This window comes from Mobula hypostoma, chromosome 18 (assembly GCF_963921235.1).
Source record: "Mobula hypostoma chromosome 18, sMobHyp1.1, whole genome shotgun sequence".
Classification (NCBI taxonomy): Eukaryota; Metazoa; Chordata; class Chondrichthyes; order Myliobatiformes; family Myliobatidae; genus Mobula; species Mobula hypostoma.
This window is the reverse complement of record NC_086114.1, coordinates 592030-604217: the sequence shown is the minus strand read 5'-3', so window position 1 is coordinate 604217 and position 12188 is coordinate 592030. Positions and strand designations below refer to the sequence as shown.

The following is a 12188-nucleotide window of genomic DNA, read 5'->3' as shown; positions in this document are numbered from 1 at the left end:
CAGAATCTGTCTGTATTTAGCAGCATTCATCTTCCCAACAATCCTGGCCAGCTTACCAGTCCCTGCTACTGAAAAGCATCCCCATAGCATGATGCTCCATTCACCATACCTTACAGCAAGGATGCTGACATACAATGTTAGATTTAAGCCACACGTACTGCTTAGTGCTGAAGCCAAAAAGTTCCTTTTTAGTCTCATCCAATCACAAGACCTTCTCCCATATCTTTACAGCATCTTCTAAGTGACACTTTGCAAAGTCTTTACAGGCAAGAATATGCCTTTTCTTTCAAGTCAAGGCTTCTTCCTTGCCACTCTTCCATAATACCCTTTTTGTGCAAGGCCTTAGAGATTTTGGAGCCATGAACTTCATCTCCAGTTGCAGTCACTCAGAGTGACTGTTGGTATCACAGAAGGCTCTCTTACAAGTACAAAGGGGCAGCCTGACCTAGGCAGTGTGGCTGTAGTTTCATATTTTTTCCACTTTTTTTCACAATGGCCTATACTGAGCTCCAAGGTATGCTCAGTGCCTTTGAGATGGTCTTGTACCCTTCCCCTAATTTGTGCTTATTATCATTTTCTTTCGTCTATTGTTTTGGTTTGGTTTGGTTTGTTGAAAATCTGTTGCACCTCATAGAGAAAGGGGGTATTTATTCTCATGAATGCATTGAAAATAGGAGATCTTCCAATTTTCTACAACAACAAATTGGGTGAGTTGGTGAAGAGCAAGAGGACAAGACATGAGAGAATAGACTAATCATGTGTAACAGTGGAAAAGTGTGCACAGAACCGGAGGAGATAACAGAGGTACCTAGTGAATACTGAAGCAAAGGATTCATTACGGAAAAGGATCTTGGCGATTGTGGGGATGACTTACAGCGGACTGAAAAGCTTGAGCATGTAGATAATAAGGAAGATGATGTGCTGGAGCTTTTGGAAAGCATCAAGTTGGATATGTCACCGGGACCGGACGAGATGTATCCCAGGCTACTGTGGGAGGTGAGGGAGGAGATTGCTGAGCCTCTGGCGATGATCTTTGCATCATCAATGAGGACGGGAGAGGTTCCAAAGGATTGGAGGGTTGCGGATGTTGTTCCCTTATTCAAGAAAGGGAGTAGAGATAGCCCAGGAAATTATAGACCAGTGAGTCTTACTTCAGTGGTTGGTAAGATGATGGAAAAGACCTTGAGACACAGGATTTATGAACATTTGGAGAGGCATAATATGATTAGGAACAGTCAGCATGGCTTTGTCAAAGGCAGGTTGTGCCTTATGAGCCTGACTGAATTTTTTGAGGATGTGAGGATTTTTTGTGTGGGCGCGTGGCTAAGTGGTTAAGGCGTTCGTCTAGTGATCCGAAGGTCGCTAGTTCAAGCCTCAGCTGAGGCAGTGTGTTGTGTCCTTGAGCAAGGCACTTAACCACACATTGCTCTGCGACGACACCAGTGCCAAGCTGTATCGGCCCTAGTGCCCTTCCCTTGGACAACATCGGTGGTGTGGAGAGGGAAGACTTGCAGCATGGGCAACTGCCGGTCTTCCATACAACCTTGCCCAGGCCTGCGCCCTGGAAACCTTCCAAAGCGCAAATCCATGGTCTCATGAGACTAACGGATGCCTATATGACTAAACACATTGATGAAGGTAGAGCCGTAAATGGATTTCAGCAAAGCATTTGATAAGGTACCCCATTCAAGGCTTATTGAGAAAGTGAGGCGGCATGGGATCCAAGGGAATATTGCTTTGTGGATCCAAAACGGGCTTGCCCACAGAAGGCAAAGAGTGGTTGTAGACGGGTCATATTCTGGTTGGAGGTCAGTGACCAGTGGTGTGCCTCAGGGATCTGTTCTGGGACCCCTTCTCTTCGTGATGTTTAGAAATCACTTGAATGAGGAAGTGAAAGGATGGGTTAGTAAATTTGCTAATGACACAAAGGTTGGGGGTCTCGTGGATAATGTGGAGGGCTGTCAGAGGTTACAGCAGGACATCAATAAGATGCAAAACTGGGCTAAGAAGTGGCAGATGAGTTCAACCCAGATAAGTGTGAGGTGGTTCATTTTGGTAGGTCAAATATGATGGCAAAATATAGTATTAATGGTAAGACTCTTGGCAGTGTGGAGGATCAGAGGGATCTTGGGGTCCAAGTTCATAGGACACTCAAAGCTGCTGCACAGGTTGACTCTGTGGTTAAGAAGGCATACGGTGCATTGGCCTTCATCAATCGTGGGATTTGAGTTCAGGAGCCGAGAGATAATGTTGCAGTTGTATAGACCCCACTTAGAGTACTGTACTGAGTTCTGGTCGCCTCATTACAGGAAGGATGTGGAAACCATAGAAAGAGCAGATTTACAAGGATGTTGCCTGGATTGGGAAGCATGCCTTATGAGAATGGGTTGAGTGAACTCGGCCTTTTCTCCTTGGAGTGAAGGAGGATGAGAGGTAACCTGATAAGAGGTGTATAAGATGATGAGAGGCACTGATTGTGTGGATAGTCAGAAGCTTTCTCCCAGGGCTGAAATGGCTAGCACAAGAGGGCACAGCTTTAAGGTGCTTGGAAGTAGGTACAGAGGAGATGTCAGAGATTTGTCACTTCCTCAAAAGAGTGAATCTGCTTGGTGAAGCATGATGCACCTCTCAAAAGGCCTTATTGACTATCCTTAATCACACAATGCTTGTAAACTATGATTCTAAGAATCTTCTCCAATAATTTGCCCAACATTGACTCACTGGTCTATAATTCCCAGCATTATCCCCAACACCTTTCTTGAACAAATGAATAACATTTGCCAACCTACAATCTTCGGGTACTATTTCTAAGGCCAGTGAGGGCATCAATATCATTGCAATGGCAGAGCAATCTCTTCCATCATTTCCCATTGTTACCTGGAATACGTCCTGTCTGGCCCCGGGATCTTATCTAACCTAATGTCTTTCAAGAGTTCCAGACATCCTCTTTCTTAACCTCAACACATTAGCCTCTTCCACACTGATCTCACAGTTATCAAGTCCCTTTAACTCAGGGGGTCACAACCTTTTTATGCCATGGAGCCTTACTGAGGGGTCCGTGAATCCTAGGTTGGGGCACCCTGCTCCAACTGGTGAATCCTGAAGCAAAATATTCATTAAGGACTTCCTTTGACCCCAGGCATATGCTTCCTCTTTTATCCTTGATTCGTCCTACCCTCACTCTAGCCATCCTCTGTTTTTCACATATGTCTAACTTTCTAAGACCCTTTTTAATCTCTTTCCTGCCAACCTTATAACTCACAAGAGCCCTATCTAACCCTTGCTTCCTACATCTTAAGTATGCTTCCTTCTTCCTCTTGACTGGATGTTCCACATCTGTTGTCAAACATGATTCCTTTACCCCATCATCCTTTCCCTGCCTCAATGAGGGGAATTTATTCAGAACTACCATGCAAATGCACCATAAAAACTCCACATTTAAATTGTAAATCTCTCTGAGAACGTTTCCAATTTACACTCCCAAATTCTTGCTAACAACCACACCCACAGACTCTACAGCCAATCCCTCCACAATGCTCTCCCTTTATGCAATTGTGCTACTTCCCTGATTACCAATGCCACTCCCCCATCTGTTAATTCTTTCCCTGTCCATTTTGAAACACTTAAACCCCAGAACATCCAGCAGCCATTCTTGCCCTTGTGACAACCTAGTCTCTGCAGCGAGCACATCATAGCTCCATGTAATAACTCTTAAGTTCATCATCCTTGTTCCTAATACTTCTTGTCTTTAAACAGACACACTTCAACCATCCCAGACTGCAATTGCATTTTCCACTGCCTATCCTTCCTCATAGCCTCTCTACATGCAGCATCTACCTTTACGCAATCCTCTGACCTACCACCCTGGCTCCCACCCCCCTGCCAAACTAGTTTAAACCCTTCCCAAAGCTCTGACAAATCTGCCCGCAAAGATACTGACCATTCTTAAGTTCATGTGTAACCATCCCTTTTGTTCAGGTCATACCTTCCCCAGAAGAGATCCTAATAGCCACAAAACTTAAACCCTGTCTCCTACATTAATTATTTAGTAACACGTTCATCTGAAATGGCAGATGAGTATATCATATCATTCTTCTTTTTTGGTGTGTGCCTGTGTGCATGCAAGTCTGCATGTGCGTGCGTGTCCGTGACAATGTCTTTTTCATGGCTTTTACAAGGCGCGGAGCAAGAGAGAAACTGTGTGGTGTGTCACACCTCACTCAGACACTTTCGCAGTATTTTTCCCTTTATTTTATGAGGCCGAGTTGCGATCTCGACACTCAACCCGGCGCGGATGGAAAGTGTACTCGAGAGCGGACCCAACTGGTTTCAAACCCGGGAACCTCCGCTCCTGGGTCCGGCGCCGATGTCACTGCACCACCAGCCGGCCCTAAATATCGTATCATTCTATTCTTACCCTTACTGGTGCATTTTATATGACTTAGAATGTTGGACAATATCTAGTAACATGAGGAAACGAACTGAAGCAGCAGAGATGTGGTTTTTGAGGAGGATGCAAAGAATATCATGAATGAAATGAATATCTAACGAGGATGTCATGAACAGAGCAAACACAATAAGAGAAATAATGTATGAGATCATGAAAAGGCATGAGGAGGCCATGTATGGCCTCCTCTATTGCCATGATGAGGCCATACATGGCCTCCTCTGCTGCCATGATGAGGCTAAACTCAGGTTGGAGGACCATACATGGCCTCCTCTACTGCCATGATGAGGCCATACATGGCCTCCTCTGCTGCCATGATGAGGCTAAACTCAGGTTGGAGGAGCAACACCTCATATACCGTCTAGGTAGTCTCCAGCCCCTTGGTATGAACACAGAATTCTCCAACTTCCGGTAATTCCCTCCCCCTATCCCTATGTCACTCTTCCCCCTCCCCCAGCTGCCTACCACCTCCCTCATGGTCCCGCCTCCTTCTACTACCCATTGTGTTTTCCCTTATTCTTTCTTCACCTTTCCTGCCCATCACCTCCCTTCCCCCACCCCTTTATCTTTCCCTTTACTGGTTTTTCACCTGGAACCTACCAGCCTTCTCCTTCCCACCCTCCCCCCACCTTCTTTATAGGGCCTCTGCCCCTTCCCCCTACAGTCCTGACGAAGGGTTCTGGCCCGAAACGTTGACCAATCTTTTCCACGGATGCTGCCCGACCTGCTCTTCTCCCCTCTTCCCGAGCCCCAGAGCCAGATCACTGCCAGAGACCTGATCACTGGAACTTTCCCCTCATGACTGTTTCCCTCCACCCCAACAGTATCTAAATCAATATACTTTATAATTCAGGGGATTGGCCACAGGAGTACTCTTCACTGTCTGCCTACTTCTTTTCTCTCTCCTACTGCAACCTAGCTGTGATTGCCCCCTATAGCTCTTCAGTTTGCTGAATGATTTATAGGTCACCCAGCACCATCAGAAACACTGAAGGTCTCCCTGATTTCCTGCCTTTGTGCAAGAGCATGCCACTGCTCTGTGATCCATTCTTGCTGCTCTACCAATATTATAAAGAAAAAGTTGATAGAAGCCTCACCCTAGCCTCTGCCTCTCTTGTCAAAAGGCTCAGTTCCCCACTCTAACCCTGACAGTTTACTCTATGACTGCTCTCAAAATGGTCACTCCACTTAAACCCAACATTTTATTGGCCTTTGCCAAATCAATTTACAACTGAAGAACAAGTCCTGATGGGTATCGCTCCTTAAATCTCCCACTTCTTGTGACAAGTAACCCGTCCTGCTATTCAAAACTTAACACAAATGGAAGACAATGTCTGCATTCTGAAGTTGCTGCAAGGCAGATAATTACAGATATCAGTTTTAAATATGGAGTTCTTGTAACATCAGAAGTTACTTTCAGGAAATGGTTTTTACTGCTTCACCAGACCTGTTCTTAAAACAGATAAATGCAATTGGAACATAACACACTTCAGAAACTGATCTCAACCAGAATCCATGAGTTTACATTTCAATAAACTCTGCAGTTAATATCTAAACTTGTCATATCAGAATCCGTACATGCAATAGAAACATTTATCTAGAATCAAAGTTGCTTCGTATGATATACATTCAATCTTTTCACACCAATCCTAGTGCTCCAAGTTCCACTATGTACACTATTCAGCATCATCATGCATAAACTTCTGCATGACATAATTCTGACAAAACTTACAAAAGACCTATACTTTCAAAGTATTGTAAAAACTTACTTGCACAGAAAATCTTTGTCCACGATAGCACATATGTCAAGAAGGGGGTTTCCCATCCCAAACAGAATATTTTGTCTAAAATTAAAGCAAAAGGCTATATTAATTCAAAAGTTCAAAGCAAATTAATTTAATTATCAAAGTACACGTCATCATATACTCTCCTGAGATTCATTTTCTTGTTGGCATTGACAGTAAATACACAGAAATACAACAGAATCAACGAAAAACCACACACAAGATGTACAACCAACATGCAAAAGACAACAAACTACGCAAATCCAACACTTCTTCTGATAAAATTCACACAAAACTGGAAATAAATAAGGCATATTGAATGTAGATCACAAAATTTAACTGCATATTACAGACAAAACAACTGAGTATGAAATATTTCCAATTGGCTGCAGTGAAGTTCTTGGGAACTCCCTTGAACAATAAAGCCACAATACATCCTCTGTATCACCCTTGCACAAGATGTTACTGGAATCCTTTTCTGGCCATAAGACCGTAAGACATAGGAGCAGAATTAGGCCATTCAGCCCATCGAGTCTGCTCCACCATTCCATCATTGCTGATCCCAGATCCCACTCAACCCCATACACCTGCCATCTTCGCCATATGCTTTGATGCCCTGACTAAGCAGGAAACTATCAAATTCCACTTTAGGCACATGCGTAGACTTAGCCTCCACCACAGTCTGTGGCAGAGCATTCCACAGATTTACTACTATTTGGCTAAAAAAAAATCCTCCTTACCCCTGTTCTAAAGGGTCACCCCTCAATTTTGAGGCTGTGCCCTCTAGTTCTAGATACCCCCACCATAGGAAATATCTTCTCGACATCTATCCTATCTAAATACCCACAACTTTCTCAATACTGGACTATCAGTTGTGTTTGAAACTGAAATCATCATAGATGTGAAAGGGAACATGTAGGCATAGTTCTCTCAATCATTAACTCTTAAACATTCAGGGGGCAGTAATTTAAAACAGAGGTGCAGAGTCCTGAAGACTAGATACTGAAGGCGTGAACAAAAAGGTAGAAAGTTTTCTGAGAAAAAGATCAGGGAACTGATGATGATGGAGAACTGGTACAGAAAAAGCATCGAGACCCGAGCATATCAGACATGATTGTATTCAATAAAAGGAGAGGCTGAGAAGCCAAGTAAACTGTTCCTGATCGTATCCTCCTACACTTGCAAGCTGGTGTTGGTTTGATGCACATTTATTCCTTCTAGAAATTTGGTAAAACTGTAAATCAGTTCATTTACTAACAACCTACCCAGTATATGGAGCTATGACAAATATAAAGACAATACTGTGGAAATCTTCAAGCCAATAACATGACTGTTCTGACTCACAGGCCAAGCATGTTGATGGAATAGAATCAATGCCCCCATCGATTTTTGAGCCAGTGTCATTAAAATGCGTGGATAAATCTGAATCATTTGTCTAATATTGTTTGCATAAATTTGATGCAAGCCATTCAATTTGCTTCACAGAACACAACTTCCTTTGCCCTTAATAAAACACTACCTTGAAGTTATTCCCATTTACTTGTTTTAGCTAACAGAAAAATGTTATTAATCACCTGAAAAGAAATGTTCTTTTAAAAACTGACTTACCTTGATAACTCAATTATGCAGCAAACTGCAGAATATTAACATCAAGTGCAATGCTACTTTTAAACGTTTTGGGAAAAAACTGAAATATCTTAGATGAGGAATTTAGTGATAAAAAGTGCCCTATAATTCAAGGGAAATGGGTGGGTTCATTTTAGAATTAGACTTCCAAGGTTCCCTCAGAGGTCTTATTGTTTTACAAATGAGCTGAGTTTCTCCAAAGAATTTGATATGGTTTTACATCATAGTAACCATGGGAAAGGAACCAAATGTTTCCCTGAAATGTGGCACCAACACGCTGATAGCTAAAAACATCAGTCTCTCTAGTTTAAGGTACAGTCCACGTTTCGGGCCGAGACCGGCCCGAAACATCAACTGTACCTCTTCCTAGAGATGCTGCCTGGCCTGCTGCGTTCACCAGCAACTTTTATGTGTGCTGCTTGAAATTCCAGCATCCGCAGATTTCCTCGTGTTTGAGTCTCTCTAGTTTTGTGGCTAAAGAGGTCAATGCAGGAAAGCAGAGGCCGGTGGTGCCAGATGGACTAGTGGTCAGGTTCTATCCTTCTCCAGCAATGCCAGTGCACATTAGAGAGAAAAAAAAAATTGCCATCTGGATTTCATTCACCCATGGAAAAGTAGAATTTTAAATTCCAAGATCAACACAATGGGCCTATTAAAAGAAAAACATACTCCGCCTGGTACAAGTTTGAGGAATGGGAAAACTAGGCAGGCTTTTGTATTTTTATAAGACTAACATTTATAAAACAGAGAAAAGTCCAAACCATGAGAAACCAATTTAATTTCTCATTCAAAATTTCGAGAGTGCAAATAATTCCTCAACCAGATCTCTTTGTAAGAAAGTTATTACAGATTGGGCGAGCTAGACTAAGAGGGAGAAATTTTTCGAGATTCCATATGTAATGATTTCCCTGCTAAAAGACGCAAACACGAGGAAATCTGCAGATGCTGTAAATTCAAGCAACACACAAAAAATGCTGGTGGAATGCAGCATTTTGGGTGTGCTCCCCGCTAAAAGAGCTTGTTTGGGAACAGCAAACATTGCATATAAAGTCCAAGAAGCCTTCTTGTCAGCATAGGTATCACATGAAGATAAGAGCTTGAGTGTGCAGTGAAACCCAATGCCCTTTTCTATGTGGAGCAGTAAGTTTATATGGAGTGGATGGACTTCCATTAAGATCTGTTACCGCCAGTACGAAAAGGAGCGATTAAACAGGTGTTTTCAAATCGACATTGTGTAAATACCTAACATAGAATTGCCATGAAAGTTGAAATATATGCCATAAAAGAATATCTCACCCTCTTGTTATCTGCTCTTTCCCTAACTGCTTTGGCAGTGTCTGACAGCAGACTGCATTAAAAAGCAAAAATAGCGGGCGAAAGGGCCAAGAAAACACATAAAAATAAAAATAAATGCATCAGCGCACAACCCAGAACAGGTCCTTCCACAACCTAGTACCTACCTGAGACACGTCATGCTAAATGGTATCAGTAAACGCAGTCGGCTGAATGAGGAGTTGGGCAGCACGCTTCCCGCCGGAGATTCACACTCCTATCTCACAGACTGACAGCGGTGCAATGTATCAATCTAACCTGGAACCGGAAAACCCGCCCTCACCGTTGCCCATTCATCGATTGCTCCCATTCACAACATCGCAGCGATCAGAGCGCGACGAGTGACGGTTCCTCAGCCAATCATCGCATTCGATCAAACATTCTCCCCGACGCCGCTCACGTCTAATTGCTGTATTCGCAGTTTTTTTAACGAGCTCTTCCAAGCATAATTAACATTGCAACGTGACAAAACGTGCAGACATTCGCTAATTCTGGTTGTTTATTTAAACATGATCGACTTAAGTTACAATATATAACAGAGCGCCTAGGCAAATGATTGAATGTTAGATCTTTTACAACTTCACGGAAGTAGGATCGCCCGCCTCCGAGAATATATGGAAAAACAAGCTCACATGAACCAACCGAATGCCGAACGGCGGAACTAATACACTCTCTCAAGAACACTCGCATAACAGGAGCGATCACAAGAATTAAAATGTTCATTATAATCAAGTGTATTTACGCGTTAAAACCGGATCCTCTAAAAGTACAAAATTCTACTCTCTTCTACCCCGAGCGGATTGGCAAGGTAGCTGCAGATTTGACATGAAAACATGCTTCCGATTTAATGTTTTAGTTTTAAGGTTAGCTAAGGGTCCTTGTTGCTATTATTAAAAAGGAATCATTTTTCACTTTGCTTTGATACAAAGGGCCGTTTTGAGTACTTATCAAAACAGTAAAGGCAGTAACAACGAGGAAACTGTCAACCAGGAAACCATCAGGTATCAAATGAAGCCTGATTTAATTTGAATTTACAATAATTTTGCCAAGTCTTGCTAAAAAGCAATATTTGAAGAAGAACTGTTTACTCTTTTATATTAATGCTACCTGGCCTGCTGAGTTCCTCCAGCATTTTGTATGCTGTTTCAAAAGATATTTACCTTGTTTGTGGAAATACATCATTTGACATTTATGAGATGCAATTTCTGCACTGAACACATGGAATTTGGTTGCATGTACAGTAAGGAGTGAGCCAGTTACTTAAACAGATGGCAAAACTAGTCTGAAGCCTGTGGCGATATTGTGACTTAATTGTAAAAATCTAACCATTACTACTCTTCATTTCTATTTTAATGTCAACAATACAAAGGATTAAGAAGGCTTTGGTTACATGGTTTATATTCATGGAACTAAGAAGAACATTCATAAGAATGAATAACAGTTAAACTCAGATTATATATCAATAGAACACCCAGGCTAAGATTTAGTTGCATTTGCGAATTATTAGCATGTAATGCTAAAAATAAGCTCAATTCCACATTATTTCAAAAATATTCAGAATGTTTAGATAACATACATATGCAAAAGATAAACAGATTCAGAAAATACAGTATATCAAATAATATCTATATAGATTTACTATACATTATGCCACTCATCCTATATGCCTGTCATCAATAATTTTGATGCGGCTGATAAGTCTTTACACAAAAATTCAAAGAAAACTGTTGTTGTGAATGTTTCAATATATTCAATCAAAGTGGCACACAATCTTTCATTTAAATCTGTTCCTCACAGAGAAAACCTTCAATTCAGTTCTGTAGGTTCTGAGGTGGTTGAACAGCCATGACGGAATGGTGGAGCAGACTCAATGGGGCCATTAGTCTAATTCTGCTCCTATGTCTTATTTGGGATCTGCAGACTATGCTGCAACTGGGTCAAATGGTCCTTGACAAGCTCAGTAGATGGATTTGAAAATTTAAAAAGCGGATGGTAGAAATCCAAATAAAACAGAAAATGCAGGAAATACCAACGATATCAGAATCACTGGCATGTGTTGTGAAATTTGTTAACTTAGCAGCAGCAGTTCAATGCAACACATAATACAGAAGAAAAAATAAATGTAAATAACACAATCAATTACAATATATGTATATTAAATAAATTAAAAATCATGCAAAAACAGAAATAATATATATTAAAGTGAGGTAGTGTCCAAGGGTTCAATGTCCATTCAGGAATCAGATGGCAGAGGGGAAGAAGCTGTTCCTGAATCGCTGAGTGTGTGCCTTCAGGCTTCTGTACCCCCTACCTGATCGTAACAGTGAGAAAAGGGCATGCCCTGGGTGCTGGGGGTCCTTTAATAATGGATGCTGCCTTTCTGAGACACCACTCCTTGAAAATGTCCTGGGTACTTTGTAGGCTAGTACCCAAGATGGAACTGACTAAATATACAACCCCCTGCAGCTTCTTTCAGTTCTGTGCAGTAGCACCCCCGCCCCATACCAGACAGTGATGCAGCCTGTCAGAATGCTCTCCACGGTATATCTATAAGTTCTTAACTGTTTTTGTTGACATACCAAATCTCTTCAAACTCCTAATGTAGTCGCTGTCTTGCCTTCTTTATAGCTGCTTCGATATGCCGGGTCCAGGTAAGGTCCTCAGGGATCATGACACCCAGGAACTTGAAACTGCTCACTCTGTCCACTTCTGATCCCTCAATGAGTAGTATGTGTTCCTTCGTCTTACCCCTCCTGAAGTCCACAATCAGTTCTTTCGTCTTACTGACGATGAGTGCAAGGTTGTTGCTGCGACACTACTCCACTGGTTGGTATACCTTGGCTCCTGTACATCTGAGATTCTACCAACAATGGCTGTATCATCAGCAAATTTATAGATGGTATTTGAGCTATGCCCAGCCACACAGTCCTGGGTATACAAAGTAGAGCAGTGGGCTAAGCACACACCCGAGGTGCACCAGTGTTGATCGTCAGTGAGGA

The 12188-nt window shown here is 42.1% G+C and overlaps 1 protein-coding gene across 4 annotated transcripts in view; it reads right to left on the bottom strand.

The window, feature by feature from the left end:
• LOC134358265 (adenosine kinase-like) overlaps positions 1-12188 on the bottom strand; it is a 295164-nt gene that overhangs the window by 269497 nt on the left and 13479 nt on the right. For 2 of the 4 annotated variants that reach the window (XM_063070282.1, XM_063070285.1), the window contains exons 1-2: positions 6972-7072; positions 6217-6291 (exon numbers count right to left, since the gene is read on the bottom strand). In XM_063070282.1, the coding sequence (XP_062926352.1) occupies positions 6217-6291; positions 6972-7057 (161 nt within the window). In that variant the 5' untranslated portion in view covers positions 7058-7072. Of the gene's footprint in view, positions 1-6216; positions 6292-6971; positions 7073-9317; positions 9472-12188 lie in introns of those variants that run through there. The other 2 variants (XM_063070284.1, XM_063070283.1) reach the window with 2 other exon arrangements.